This window comes from Lepidothrix coronata, unplaced genomic scaffold (genome assembly GCF_001604755.1).
Source record: "Lepidothrix coronata isolate B3197 unplaced genomic scaffold, Lepidothrix_coronata-1.0 Scaffold71, whole genome shotgun sequence".
In the NCBI taxonomy this organism is placed as follows: domain Eukaryota; kingdom Metazoa; phylum Chordata; class Aves; order Passeriformes; family Pipridae; genus Lepidothrix; species Lepidothrix coronata.
In genome coordinates this window covers 5,574,726-5,589,275 of record NW_016690251.1, presented here as the reverse complement: position 1 = coordinate 5,589,275, position 14,550 = coordinate 5,574,726, and the positions used below count along the sequence as shown (strand labels likewise).

The following is a 14,550-nucleotide window of genomic DNA, read 5'->3' as shown; positions in this document are numbered from 1 at the left end:
GCGCCCAACCGGGGCGCATGCGCGGGGGGCGGCGCGAAGCCGGGCCATGAGGGGCTTGTCCCGCCCGGTGCTGAGGGCGGGATGGTGCGGGCGACTTTGGGCCCCGCCGCGGAGGGCACTGGCCGCTTCTCCGCCTTCTCCTCCCGCTGCGACCTCGGGTGCGTTGAGCCCCTTCGACCGGCGGCTGAAGCGGAAGCAGAAGAACTGGGCGGCGCTGCAGGCCGAGCCCGCCAAGTGCGATTACCTGCGGGAGGAGGTGCGGGGCGGGCGGGGCAGCTCCGGGGCTGTGCCCGGTGCTGTGCCCGGTGCTGGGACGCTCGGTTCGGGGGCGACAGTGAGGGGCTGGTGGTGGGTGTGGAGCACAAGTCTGATGAGGAGCGGCTGAGGGAGCTGGGGGTGTTCAGCCTGGAGAAAAGGAGGCTCAGGGGTGACCTTCTCGCTCGCTACAACTCCCTGACAGGAGAGCGTAGCCGGGGGGAAGTTGGGCTCTGCTCCCGGGGAACTGGTGGCAGGTTGAGAGGGCACAGTCTCAATCTGTGCCAGGAGAGGTTAAGGTTGGACATCGGGAAGAATTTCTCCACAGAAGGGGTGGTTACAGATTGGAAGGGGCTGCCCAGGGAGGTGATGGAGTCCCCGTCCCTGGAGGTGTTAAAGGAAAGACCCTGGTACTCGGTGCCAGGGTCTGGTTGACAAAGTGGTGTTGGGTCATAGGTTGGACTCGATGGTCTCAGATCTTCTCCAGCCTAATTGATCCTGACTGACCACGAGCTCTCCCCCCAGGTCGGCGGCAGGATCGCAGACAGGGTGTTTGACATCACCAGGTGAGAACCCCTGGTCCCACAGGAGGACGCTCCACGGGTTGAGTTTCACGAGGCCTTTGGGAATTAGCAGGTGAAACTTAACTTAGTCTAAAACATAAAATGTTCTTATGTCCTGATTGTGTTTTGCTTTGCTAATCTTGTCCTTCAGAACGTTTCCTCTGGCTTTGGACGTTGGCTCGGGACGAGGTTACATAGCGCAGCATTTAACCAAGGTACTGGCTCTTCACTGGAAGTGTTTAAAGTGAATTCATATGCATCCCTCCATTTTCAAATAGGGCTCAGTTATAACTTAATCTTCTGGGTCTTGAGGTAAATCTTCCTCCCCTCTCCCTTTCACACCTGTAGTTATAGTCCAAAGCTGTGTGTTTTGTGGGCCATTCTTAATTTATTGCCAGAGAAAACCTGACAAATGACAGTGCAAGGGGAGCTCTCCATTATATCACTTCTAGTTTTGAGTAGGAATATACATGTTTTTTGATCAATCTGTTTGACACAGTTGTTAAAGAGAAGCATAATTATGAAAACTTTTAAGCCGTGCACAGTTTCGCTTTCACGACCCATGCTGTAACTAAAGGTGCTTCCTAGGCTATTTATATTTATATATATATATGGTTTATATTTAGCTAAACTTAGGCCTAAAAATCCAGAGTGTGTTTTCTTTTACCCCTTCTGCCTCACCTGCTCTCCCTGGGAATAAGTGCCCTGCTGGGTGGGGAAAAAATGCTTTCTGCTTTATGTAAAGCTTTTATCAAAAGACGAAAGGACGCTTTCTAAGTTGTAATAGATTGCTGTAAACGTTCCAAAAAAATGACTTATGTCCACTTAGGAAAATTTAAATATTTAACAGACTTTTAAAATTTTGTTTCAGGAAACAGTTGAAAAACTTGTTCAAGTTGATGTGGCAGAGAATGCTTTGGTAAGCAGCTTTTTGAAGGCCATTAACGTGCTTCAGTTCTGTAATACAGGAAAGCAGAAGAAGTGAGTTTCTGGTGTTGTTTTTCTTCTAACCCAACATTAGAAAAACGCTGTAGAAACTGAAATCCCCACGGTCAAGGTTGTAGCTGATGAGGAATTCCTTCCTTTCAAAGAAAACACATTTGACCTTGTTGTTAGCAGCTTAAGGTATGCATTAATCATTCGTTTATTTATTTATTTTTGCTTTGTTAAAAATGTTAAGTAACATTCTTTTCAGAGTAGCTTAAAGAAAATAAAGCCAAAATAGATTAATAGTCCATTAAAGAGCAGTAGGGAATGTACTTGAATAGTTAATATGAGCCTGCATTAGAAAAAACTTCTGGTGCTTCTTCCTAGTTGGTTTGTTTTCCTTAAAACATTTGTGGTTTCTCTCTTCCCTGTATTTTGACAAACTAGTCTCCAGGACTGGAATCTCCTCAATTTAACAAAAAAACCTAAAAGGAAAAAAATCCTATTTTTACCAACTTTTGGTTTTGTTTAATACTACTTTTAGGCAGGTATTTCAGAACTGTTGCAGCTTGAGAAACTAATTTGTGGCTTTGGCTCCTGGAACTTAGTTAATGAAGCAGTTAGGTGCATTCCCTAAATTTTGTTAAATATATGATTAGAAAATGTATGCTTCTGTTATTTCAGTTTGCATTGGGTGAATGACCTTCCTAAAGCTTTTAAAGAGGTAAGAAGCTGTTTTTTAATACTATAAGCCATCACTTGCATTGAGAGCACTCAGTATTTCCAGATTTTCTTTAAATAAGAGGCACAGAAATAGCTCACATTGCACACAAGTATTTTTTTGCAATATTCTTGGCAGCTTGAGGAGCATCACTTGATATTGCTACTAATTTACTGCCTCAGATCAATTTGGAATAAATGACTGAAACAACATGTTTATATAATATTTTGAATTCTCAACAGCTGTGATCGTGGTAACTAGTGTCACCTGAGGCAACACAGAGAAAGGCTTTTTCATTTTGAAGTCAAGCAAATATTGGTTGAGGAGAGAAAACCAAAACTGTTTCTGAAAAAAAAAAAAATCTTATTTTGGATTAGTTCATCTCTTTACTGCAGGTTTAAACTTCAGTCAAATCAAAACCTTGGAGCAAGAAGTATTTTAACCAGTTTGTTGGGTTTTTTTTCATTTATTTCAAATTAATCAGTCATTCCAGTGCTATTCCTTCACCTGTTGGCAGGAATAGGAATACCCTGTTGTTATGGAAATAATAAGTTGGAACACTTTCAGTACTTGAAAGAAGAATACTTGGAAAGAAATGTATAATTTTCACTGGAATTTAAGTGTTCTAGAGGGTGTCAAACATTTTTACTCCCACAGTAAATACAATATAATGCCCCACACAGGGGGAGAACTGGGTTTCTTGGCCAACTTTCAGCATGGATGCTCATTTCCTGTGCTGGTACCACTGGCTTTAACTAATGGAAGCTGCCTTTAACTGCTTAATATTCTTACCTGTCTATTAAAGGCTTTTTTGCTAGCGTAGGAAAAGTAGCTTGATTAACACTTAATGAAAAAACAATTGAAAATATTTTTCTTTTAAAGTGCTGGAAGTTTTAGAAGAAACTCCCTTGTTAGCCTGATTATCTAATAAGGCTCTTCTGGATATCTAAACCAGGGATCACTGCCAATTCTTAGGAAAAGAAACGTGAATTTAGTGGCCTTGTCACTAGGACTTAGGAGACAAGAAAGCAGTTTGGTGGTTGAGTTGTGATGTTGCTGGTCTGGCCAGTTAAAAATAAGTAGGGGTAGGCATAATAAAAACAACAAACTCTGTTGTCTCTCAGAAGTGGAAAGATCTCTGCTGGAAATTAAGGCCTCCTTAAACCAAGGCATTAAAAAGTGCTTCTGCTGCTCTCGTCTGACAAAGTAAAAGCAAGCAGAATCTGTCTTAATCCACCCTGTTTTCAGAAGTAGACTGATTGAGGATATTGGTTTAGGAGTATCCCACTGAAAATAGTTTTACTCCCGATTTCCAGAGTTCCTTCTGGGTTTCCTGACTTTCAGTGTAATTTTTGGAGATTTACTATTTCTTAAGAAAAAAATAGTCCTTTTTCAGACAGAGTGTTTGTTTGCATTGTTACCAGAAGCTGTGGCAGAATGCACTCAGTGTTAAAGATCTGTTAAAACAACTATTAAAACGACTGCTTTGGAGTTCATTAAAAAGCAAACTCCTGAGAGCTTCTTAATTACATAATGTCAAACCCCATTTTGGTTTCTCTGTTGCAGATCCACCACGTTCTCAAGCCAGATGGGGTGTTCATTGGAGCAATGTTTGGGGGGGACACCCTGTACGAGCTGCGCTGCTCTTTGCAGCTGGCAGAGCTGGAGAGGGAAGGCGGCTTTTCCCCTCACGTGTCACCCTTCACTGCTGTGGCTGACTTGGGACATCTGCTGTCCAGAGCTGGCTTCAACACCCTGACTGTGGTAATTACAAACAACAGAACAACCTCATTGAACAATCCAGAGCTGCTGGGATATAAAAGTCACTGTTAGTAATGTGTTAGTAATGTGCTGCTTCCTTCTGTGTGTCGTGCACCTTTGCTGAATAAGCTTCTGAAGTGGCTTGGGCTGGTGCTGTTCTTGGCTTTGTGGGGATTAATGGGACCAACTGAAGTGTGTCTTTGGCTTGTGGCCCAGTAGAGTTTGGATGGTCTTCTTGGAGAAATGTCAGAGAATGTTAGATCTGCTTGAAAAGCCTTTAGACACTTGTTGTTTCTTGTGAAAGCAAGAAGAAAATAATGGCATTTCGATTAAAATTTGGTTGTATTTGGGCTACTAAGCAAAACCTTTTAGAAATGTTAAGGCAGTATGTTCTTCTGAGAAATACCTTGTTTGAGCAGAAGAGGCAGATGAATAGAATCATAGAATGGTTTGGGTTGGAAGGGACCTTTAAAGATGATCAGCTCCAACCCCTCTGCCATGGGCAGGGAATAGTCCATTAACAGCTCTGAAGGTTGGCATAATGCTGCTGATTTAGCTTGATGTGCTCTAAAACTGAGCTTCTCAATTCTTGCAGGATACTGATGAAATCCAAGTCAACTACCCAGGATTGTTTGAGGTCATGGAAGACTTGCAAGGCAAGTATATTCTTTGTGGAAACATAAATGTTTTCTGTATCACTAGGGCAGGCACGGAAGAGTTTCACTGTGTGTTTCTTAACTCCAGGTCCTTTGGGTTGGAAGGGATCTTGAAAGGCCATCTAGTGCAAGCCCCCTGCAGTGAGCAGGGGCATCTTGAACTAGGTGAGGTTGCTCAGAGCCTTGTCCAACCTGGCCCTGAATGTTTTCAGACATGGGGCATTACCACCTCTCTGTGAAACCTGTGCCAGTCCCTTAACACCCTCATCATAAAAAAAATTCCTTCTTACAGCAATATAAATAAATAATAAATTACTATAACAGTGGGAACATTACTTTTTTCCTGCTCTCCAGTGAGTAAGGAGATTGTGCTTCTCAGCAGATTTGTGTTGGGAAGCAGAAGTCAAAGGTTTGCTACTTTATGGCCTGCTACAAATTTTCTGCTTCGCTTGAATTCCCGTTTGGAATGAGCCTGTTCAGGGGAAGGTGGAGAAATCCCTGAAAGGGAGACAGAAGCCTGTATCCCACATATTGACTCTTCCTTTGAGCCTGATTATCAGGGTATTCAGCAAAGAACTGAGTAACAATTTTGTTAATATTCTGATTGCACTTGTCATGGATTGTAAAGCAATTGCTCATATGCAGTCAGTTGTTACAGAACAAAGCAGGGCATTTCTTATCTGGATCAGCTGCTGTTTGGAGAAATTCCTTAATGAAAATGACACTTATCCTCATCAGGAACATTCAGATGCTGTAAGTGATTAAGGAGATTAGAATTGTTGCCTTATTTCTTATTAAAAGTCTCTTAGGATAGTAATACATCCTAAGATGTATGTGTAAATATGGTGATGTGTCTGAATTTTGTACTCATTCTTAAAGTAAGTTATACTAGAAAGCCTAAATGTTTCAAGACTCAGGCTGAAGAAGTATAATTTGAAATCATTCCTAGCAATGCAAACTGTAAATTGCAAAGCATGAGAATTAAAAGTTCTGGATTCTTAGAGGTAGGAAACTCACCCAATTATTTGTGGTATGTGCTCTCTTCCAGTGAAATGCAGAGGATTCTGTACTTATCGTGGTTTAGTAAAAATGTGTCCTTAGTGCATGACACTTAACTTATGGCATGTGCTATATCTTCTTTTTCTTAAAGCTAAAACATATTTTTAGGTATGGGGGAGAGTAATTGCTCTTGGAATAGAAAACCTCTGCTGCACAGGGAGACAATGTTGGCAGCTGCTGCAATATACCGAGGTCAGTGTTTGAGAGGTAATGACTTCACCTGAAATGACTTCAAGAACTTCTTTTCTGTGTCTTTTTCTCTGAGCTTTGTTTAAAAAAAGATCCCACAAAAAACCCCCAAAACCCCAAACACTTTGGAATAGAACAAAATACCATTATCATAAGCTATTTTTAACCTTAATTATAATGACAGGGTTTGAACTGTGTTGATGCATCGGTGTGAGATATTTTTATTGTCCCAAATCTTTCACCAGGAGTCATTATGATGAATATGTCACACTCAGTTCTGATGTTCTGAGAACTAAGTGTTTCCTAAACCTGATGTTCTGGGTACCTTTCCTGTCTCCTTTCCTTCCCCAACAGAAATGTATGGAAATAGTGATGGTTCAGTACCTGCCACCTTTCAGATCTACTACATGATTGGCTGGAAATACCATGAATCACAGGTAGTGTGACACTGAACTCTTTTCTGTTTGACTTTTTAAATAAGTGATGCTTTAAAAGCTTTCTAGAAAACACTTTAACTTGAAATTAGACCTTTATATTTATTTTTTACTTCCTTTTTTTTTTTTTTTTTTCCCTTAGGCAAAACCAGCCCAGAGAGGTTCTGCAACAGTTTCATTTGGAGATCTGGCAAAAATAGAAGGACTTATTTCAAGAGGAAAAAAATAGTTGTTCACCAGAAATAATGATTGTCTGGAAGCTTCTATAAAACTTCTCATTGCAGATGGTTTTCACTTGTACTTATGTAGTGATGACATTCTGAAATGATAATAATGTTCACACAGCAGGGTTTTATGGCTTTGTACTGCCTCTGCCACAGCGTCATCATGGTGTTTATTTTTTGTTTCTGGGGAAATATTTGAGCAGTTTTCGAAATGAATACATGCTCTCCCAACTTGTGATTAAATTACTATTTTCAAAAATAACATCTCTTCCAGCATTTCTGTATCACAGACTACTCCAGGTATGATTTGCAAGTCTTGGGTGAATCTCAGCCTCCCTTGTTTTTTAATTATTCCTCAAGGATGATAGATCATAATAAAGAATGGCATATTGTAAAAGTAGAATGATGACAGGTGTATTTATAAGATATCCATAAGATAAAATATCAGCAAATAAAAATATCTAGATTATTGTGACTTTTGTGGGTTGGAAATTATGGGTAAAAAGCTACTGTCTGAAGTGTTTGAGATTTGAATAATTAAAGGTGATACTTTATATGTAGATATTAGTTTTAAATTATGTTTGCACATTACTTTCTGCTTTTCTGTGTTAGAGGCTGAAAACAAGAAGTATAATTTTCTCCTTAGCTGTGACATTGAGCTATAACTTTTCCTGTCTGTAAACACATTATGAAAAATTGATATTAGTGAAAAATATGGCCCATTAACGTGAGGAGTTTAGAAAAAATATCTGCCCAGAGATTCCATGTGACTTTAGCACAGATAGAGATTGGTAGAAAAGGATGAAGAATATATAATCAAATGCACAGTTCAATCAGTTTTATCATAGTATCTGGGTGGTGTATCAATGCTGGTGGAACAAAAGGGGTTTTTTTTAAGCCTTTTTAAAGCTTTTTTTTTCCCTAGTCTTTTTTAAAGGTTATCCAGCAGGTGGAGTTTGACAGGACTTGTGTGTGGCACAAACCCAACAGGCCAGGTAGGCAGAAACCTTCCTATCTGTAAGGTCCTAATTTGGGGGGTTATTTTGTCTACCAGGCTTTCACTCTGAACAAGAAATAAAGGTACAAAACATCATAATAAGGAGGGCAGGAATATTTTGTCCTGCATTTGCTTACAAGCCTCATCCATAATTATTCAAGGGGAACGAGTTCATCTTTAGTTTTCCTTATAAAAGAAGAGCAACCCTCCTGGAAAAAGGGGGAGAGGCTGTAAATGGTCTGATAACCTTTATGGCCCTCTGAAGAATAAATCTAAAACAAGAACTTATTTCTGAGAAAGCCTCTTTTTTTTGTTGGTTTTTTTTTTTAAATACATCAGTGGATTCAATACCAGATACTGCATCTCTCTACAGATCTTCCCCATCTTAAATAAAATTCTCTTATTTCTGGGGGATTCTCTCCAGTTTCCCAGATGAAGGTTTCTGTGAAGTTCTGTGCCAAATTAATATAACTCTAGACATTTTTTTTTTGCTTTAGTAGGTTAATTTCCAGTCACTTGAGGAGCTGGTTGTGACTCAGATGTGTTGAGGGAATGAGGAGGTGGAATGTGCTGGGTAAATGTTAATTGGAGAAGGGCTCCTACTGTGCTCAGTTGAGTTAAGGAGAAAAGGAAGGATTTCCAGTTCTTTGATTCCATATTTCAGGGATGGAATATGTAAACAGCAAAGTAATGGGGAATTGTACCTTCTGAACAGAAATAGATGAGTGGTTTGCCTCCTAGCACTTGGGGAAGAAAAATTTAGATATTCCATTAATTTGGAAAAAGGCTGGGGAGTAGCAGAAGTGAGGAGTAATAAATATGGTATTGGGGCAGTGTTGGCTGGAATTGGGGGATGTGTAACTGGCAGGTAAGGTGTTATTTCCCTGGCTAACTGTGTTTAAATAACTGCCTTTTAAATGAATTTTTAACTGCAATTATGTTTTTTTTTCCTGTAGTATTTGTTCTTAAAATTCTAGGTTGCTCTGGTTTCCACTAGTCACTTGAATGAAATACTTTGAAAACACTTGTTTTACTATGAAAAGCTGTTTTTGTCACATAAGGCTCTGTTTCCTTTTAATTCTCTTTTTCAGATTCAAGTCTTTATGGCTTTCTAAAATTGTAATGAAGAAGAATGTGGTTGCCAGTTGCTAGCCTAGAAATTATTTTAAACTCTAAGTGCATGTTCAGAGTCAGCTTTTGCAGAGTAAGTAACTTCTAAAAAGTAGTTGCTAAGGTGACATAACGTCTCTTGTAAGCTTAGTTAATTTGAAAAACCTTTATACACAATACTGAATGTTTTCCTCCTGATTACAGAATAATGAAAAAAGAATTATTTTGACTAATCAAAAGTTAGGAGCCCATAAAGAAAAATAGGTTTAGAAGAAACGTGTACATTTAATGAATATTAGTTTTTTATTTCAGGGTCTGAGTCACAGATCAGTGAGTCTGCTTGGGCTGTGTCTTTGATTATACATTCACAGATCTTGTAGTTTTATGCAAGTCTGTTTAGAATCTCATCCCTATCTTCTCTGCTTTCAAAAGACTGAGAATTTGTGAAGTTAAAACATGGGAAAGGATCCTTCATTACCTCTAATTTATAAAAATGTCATCAGCAGAAGTACAGAAGTGAAGCATACAGAATTAAATTTAACTGTGTTTTTTTTACTCTGCTTAAAAAAGAAATATGAATGACACTCTTTTAATGTTTTCTAGAAAAACCAAGAGCTAACACTGAACTCTGTCAGTTGGAGGGAGAGAAACATGCCAAGCTTTCATATGGTGTTTAATTGGAATTTCCTGGAGCAAAAACCTGATCTAGTGGAATAAATTCATTAGAGCATCTTGTTTAAGAAAGCTAACATATATGTTAAACTTCTTAAATTTTCATTTGTCTAAGCCAAGAATTTAATATCTACTTTTCAAAGACATGACCTATTTTTGGCCCAGGTTTTGGAGCCATTACTTTTGGGGGAGTGCAATTTTTGCAGTACTTTGATTGGAATCAGTCTGAGAACTGAAGCAAATGTGACCTGTGTACCTCGTGGGTTGATTTCCTGAATACCTTGGGGGCCCTCAGGTGAAGGAAAAAGAGAATAAAAAAAGAAAAATAAAAAATCTGAGACAGTTAAGTTTAGCTGAAGGCCACATATCAGTGTGAAGCAGAAGACACTGAAGGGAGTGTCTGTGTTGCTTGTAGGGGTAAACAACTCGTGGCTTAAATCAAGTTAGAATTGAAGCTGTGGGTGATTTATTGATGGCTTGTAATTAACTGTTAGTCCATGAACTATACATGCAGGATTAATAGCAGCAATAGCACAGATTAATGACTGCTAGACCCTTACAAAACCTTCAGATACCTGAACACCCTCCTACAGCAGCTCCCCACCCTGAGTTTGCAGGTCTGCGCTCCCCTCTGTCCCTCTAACAGGAGGTGACACCCCAGGAGCAGCCTGTCCCTGTTGCTCCCTGTGCTCCCAGCCCACGCCAGGCATGCAGGGGAGGATTCTCCCTCAGGCCTCAGCAGAGCTTGAGGTGCCAGGGAGCACCTTCCTGATGTCAGACCAGGTTTTCACTGCTCTCGTCTCACTGTTAGAAACATTAGTGCTTTTTACACTTGATTTTTAAGCTGATTTTCTTCTTTCCCACCTGAGGTCTCTTGATAACTGCCTGGTTACTGTTTCATGTCTTCATTTTCAGACAATCTTACCAGATTTTGAGCAAACAGCCTCTTGGTTTGGGGTGTTCTGTTCACCTACGTTTCACTCGTTTCTATCGTGGCAGCTGATGTCCAGGATTTTTTAGTCCATGTGGATTTCCCCCATGATCTGGAGCTGTTCCTTGGGGTACAAGGTACATTGATAAAGGAAGACACAAAGTCCTTCTTGGAAAAATTGTTCCTGTTTGGAACCTTATTTTGAAGTAGTGAATTATGAATACTGGGGAGTTTTATTTGGCCTCAAAGTGTTTGTGATAGACTAGAATTGGATACATTTCAGCTGGATATTTTGGCAGCCTTCCAGTACCTAAAGGGGCTACAAGAGAGCTGGTGAGGGACTTTTTACAAGAGCATGGAGTGACAGGACAAGGGGTGATGGCTTTAAACTGACAGAGGGCAAGTTTAGGTTAGATAGGAAGAAATTCTTCCTGTGAGGGTGGTGAGGTCCTGGCACAGGTTGCCCAGAGAAGCTGTGGCTGCCCCATCCCTGGAAGTGTTCAAAGCCAGGCTGGATGGGGCTCTGAGCAACCTGGGGTAGTGGAAGATGTCCCTGCCTGTGGCAGGGGGTTGGAATTGGAACTAGATGAGCTTTAACATCCCTCTCAACCCAAACCATTCTATGATCCTGTATATAAAATACCACCTTTTTAGCCAAAACCAACAACCTAAAAAAAGTGACTCTTTATTTAGTGTATGCATTAATTGAAATGGTTTGAATCTCTAAGCTTAAATTCTTTACTTCTGAGGTAAAGCACCCTAATATTAAAATATTACATATTCCATGGAAATACTATACAAAATGAACAATTTACTGAGGGAATCTGCTGGGTAACAGGTTTAATAATGAGTAACTTGAAGTTTTTGATGATAATGGAATTTTTTTTCCCTGGTATTGTTTTCTCCCTGAACTGAGCCACTGATGGTTTTATGTAACACCCGTTTTTTAGCTCCTCCATCATCTCATCTCTACAAATTATGTCCTGCTGTAGCATCCAGGTGCCAGGAGCGTCATTTCTTTTCAAAAACTGCTTAAGGGATGTTTTGAAGTCCCCACTTCTTTTCTACTATGTATTCTATTTTATTTTTGTGAAGATCTATTACTTTATTCCAGTTCTAGAACTACTGACTGCTTTAATTTGATGCAGAACTTGTATCTGTCACAGAACTCTGGCTGTTATTTCCTAATATCGGAGTCACTTTCACTTTTTAAACTAAAAATGTAATTCCCATCAAGTAGCACTTTAAATTTGATGATTATATTCCCAGGCAGTGTATTTTCTGACTCAACAGCAGAATGCCCAATGTTAGAGTAATATTGCTGTTCTGGGGCAGCAGCTGCAGCAAGATTTAGTTGGTTAATGAACGCTGAACTTCATAGGTAGCCAAATTCAAAATAGAAGCCAAAGTCGTAACTCAGTGTCCACTTAACACTTAGCACACACATGGATTCTGTCCATGCCTGATTTTTTTTTTGTCTGGGAATTTCTTTTACCTACAGTTACTTCTGGAATTCCAAAAGACAGCAAAGCTACTGCCAAGAGGTTTTGTTAATCACATCTTAAACAAAGCATTCCTCAGATGATTTTGCCGCCAGGATTCGACTTTGGAGGCATTCTCAGGAGGAGCTGTGCTGCTGTCACAGTGCTGTTGAGTCAGTAGAGCACTTGTTTGATGCATGGATGACTGATCTTCCATTACCACCTTTCACAAAACAAACTAAAACATCTGTTCTTTTGTTTATATTTGTGAGCTTTCCAAGTAGGAGCTCACAGGTTTGGTTTGGGTTTTTTAGTTGTGTTTTTTTTTCGTCATCACTCACTGAATCTTTATTGTGTGGAAAGTGAAACTTTGAACTCTGAATGGATTGGATGATTGCATCCCTATTCAGGGCATTTTACAGCATGGTAACTTTTGCATTTTATGTGGTAATTTTTTACATTTTACATGGTAACTTCTTACATTTTACAGCATGGTAACTTTGGCTGGTAGCTAAAAGTTTATTATCCCTTAGAAGATAGAATTTAATTTATAACTCTGTGGTTAGCTATCCCAAAGATATGAAATTAGAAGGTAGTAGCATGATTATTTATTAGCCTCTGAGATATGTTTGGAGTGGACTTAATTGTTCCTCTTTGGGAAAGGGTTCAGGTTTATGAACCCAAAGGCTTCCTGAGTGCAGGGAAGTGATTCCCTGCAGAGGATTAGTATATCTTCGCAAATAAGAAATTACTCAGTCTCTGCACTCCTTTCTGGCATTTTCTGCTGTTCAGCTTGGCTTTATTGTACTGCAACAGTCACATAAAGACTGTGCATAATCTTAGAAATCTTGAGAATTGAAATCAGAGCCCTTTTGCTGTAAAAGGATCCGAGGGTCAGATCACAGACTCGGAGAATTGTTCAGGGTGGAGGGGACCTTAAAGTTCGTCTGGTTCCAACCCCCCTGCCGTGGGCAGGGCCACCTTTCACCAGAGCACAGCCCTGAGTGCTGCAGCAACACAAATGCTTCTGTACACCCACTGGTTCAGTTTGTGCCTTTGAGTATTGCTGAATAAGTCCATTTAACTGCACTGTAAATATTATTTGTTTTCGAGCAGTTAACCATCTTGAAAACATATCAACATGACTTCGTAAGTGTAACACTTGATGAATTTACAAATGAATCTTGGCATAAGGCAAATGTATTTTAACACTGTGGTTTGTGTGCCTGCTCCCTGCATATTTATTTTCAACTTCCAGTTGATTAGCTGCTTTGTCTTGTGTACAGAAATGGCCTGTTTAATGCAGTGGGAAGTCGAGGAGAAGCCAGCATTTGTTAATGGATGCTTTGAACAGGCACAGTCAGACATTTTAAATTATTCTAACTAAGCAGGAATTCTAATTTATTTCTAAAGATAGAAGTACAACAACCCAATTACCTAGTTTCCTCACAGACTGTAATGGGTACAGTTAGCATAAAATTGGTCTATAAATTTAATGGGCAATTTCTCGTGTGGACATTGAAAACACTAGTAAAATTTGGCAAGCTGTGTTAGAATCCATATAGTAGCTGGCTCCCATTGGATGCTTCCTTCCCTGGCAGAAGGCATTACTGTAAAATATCAATCTAATCTGTTCAGTACAAGGAGTTTTTAAAGTATTGGCTCAAACAGGTATGCCAGTGGGGTTTAAAGTTCCTTCAGTAAGAGAAATTTTTTGATCTGAGGTAGCAGTAAGGTTTTTTACTTTTTTAATACGTTGCTATGACTATAAATTTAGACTTTTTTTAATATGTGAGGATGTGGCCGGTTCTGTGTGTACAGCCTCAGAAGAATAGCTGGATCAGTTCTTCTAAGTGTAGAATATACACACGCATGCTCAAGATAATAAAATATGATTTAACATTGTACTGAGAGAGGAAGGGGTGCTGGAGTCCCACAGCTGATAGAGAGACTGTCCAACCTGGCTCAGAGGGGCCAGCAGTTGTGTGGTTGGTTGCACTTCAGAAGTTCTAGCTGATGGAATCCAAAGGACAATTCTCCCTCCCTTGTACAGCTGATTTGTTTGGGACGGGAAATCCTCTTTGCGACCATATTTTCATGCAGTACAGAAAACTGAGAAATTCGTAGTGAAGCTGCAGTGACCTGCTGAGACTGAAGTGGTGAAAATTAAGGCCATGAAAACACAGTAAAATGTGAAGTTTCTTCTGCTTCGCCTGTTCCCTAGAGAGTGAATAAACAAACAAACAAACAGACCCCGAGGCTGGAAGATTAGAACCAAGTTCTTCAAAGTATGTTCCCACGATGAATTTTTGATTTCACCTCTCCATGCCAGCTGGCATCACTGGAAAGAGATAAATGTAAAAGACTTTTCTCTGTAACAAACCTGTGGGTCATGAAAATGCTTTAATTACTTCAGGAGTGCATCCATTTTGAAGGTACTTTTATTCCATCATTCCAATAAGTACAATGAATAGAATGATAACTGTGACTGTGGAAGTAACAAGTTATTTCTTGTGCATTAGAACACAGAGTTCCTTAGGGATTTATGCCTTACCACACTTTTCCCTGTC

At 39.8% G+C, this 14,550-nt stretch overlaps 1 protein-coding gene across 2 annotated transcripts; it reads left to right on the top strand.

The window, feature by feature from the left end:
* Positions 1 to 35: 35 nt before the first annotated feature.
* NDUFAF5 (NADH:ubiquinone oxidoreductase complex assembly factor 5) lies at positions 36 to 8,285 on the top strand. Of its 2 annotated transcripts, none has more exons than XM_017818898.1 (11): positions 36 to 256; positions 781 to 821; positions 970 to 1,033; positions 1,690 to 1,737; positions 1,840 to 1,943; positions 2,430 to 2,469; positions 4,033 to 4,230; positions 4,823 to 4,883; positions 6,051 to 6,134; positions 6,486 to 6,568; positions 6,708 to 8,285. In XM_017818898.1, the coding sequence occupies exons 1-11, from the start codon at positions 47 to 49 to the stop codon at positions 6,792 to 6,794; spliced, it is 1,020 nt and encodes a 339-aa protein (XP_017674387.1). In that variant the 5' UTR covers positions 36 to 46; the 3' UTR covers positions 6,795 to 8,285. The 2 variants fall into 2 exon arrangements, with proteins under 2 accessions (XP_017674387.1, XP_017674386.1); XM_017818897.1 differs by having other exon boundaries at positions 6,051 to 6,149.
* Positions 8,286 to 14,550: the final 6,265 nt, after the last annotated feature.

Bases quoted from the DNA above. Each gene is read 5' to 3' on its own strand.
- NDUFAF5 (XM_017818897.1), top strand. From the start codon at position 47: ATGAGGGGCTTGTCCCGCCCGGTGCTGAGGGCGGGATGGTGCGGGCGA. The intron at 1,738-1,839 runs GTAAGCAGCTTT...ACCCAACATTAG, and splicing joins ATGTGGCAGAGAATGCTTTG to AAAAACGCTGTAGAAACTGA. The intron at 1,944-2,429 runs GTATGCATTAAT...CTGTTATTTCAG, and splicing joins CTTGTTGTTAGCAGCTTAAG to TTTGCATTGGGTGAATGACC.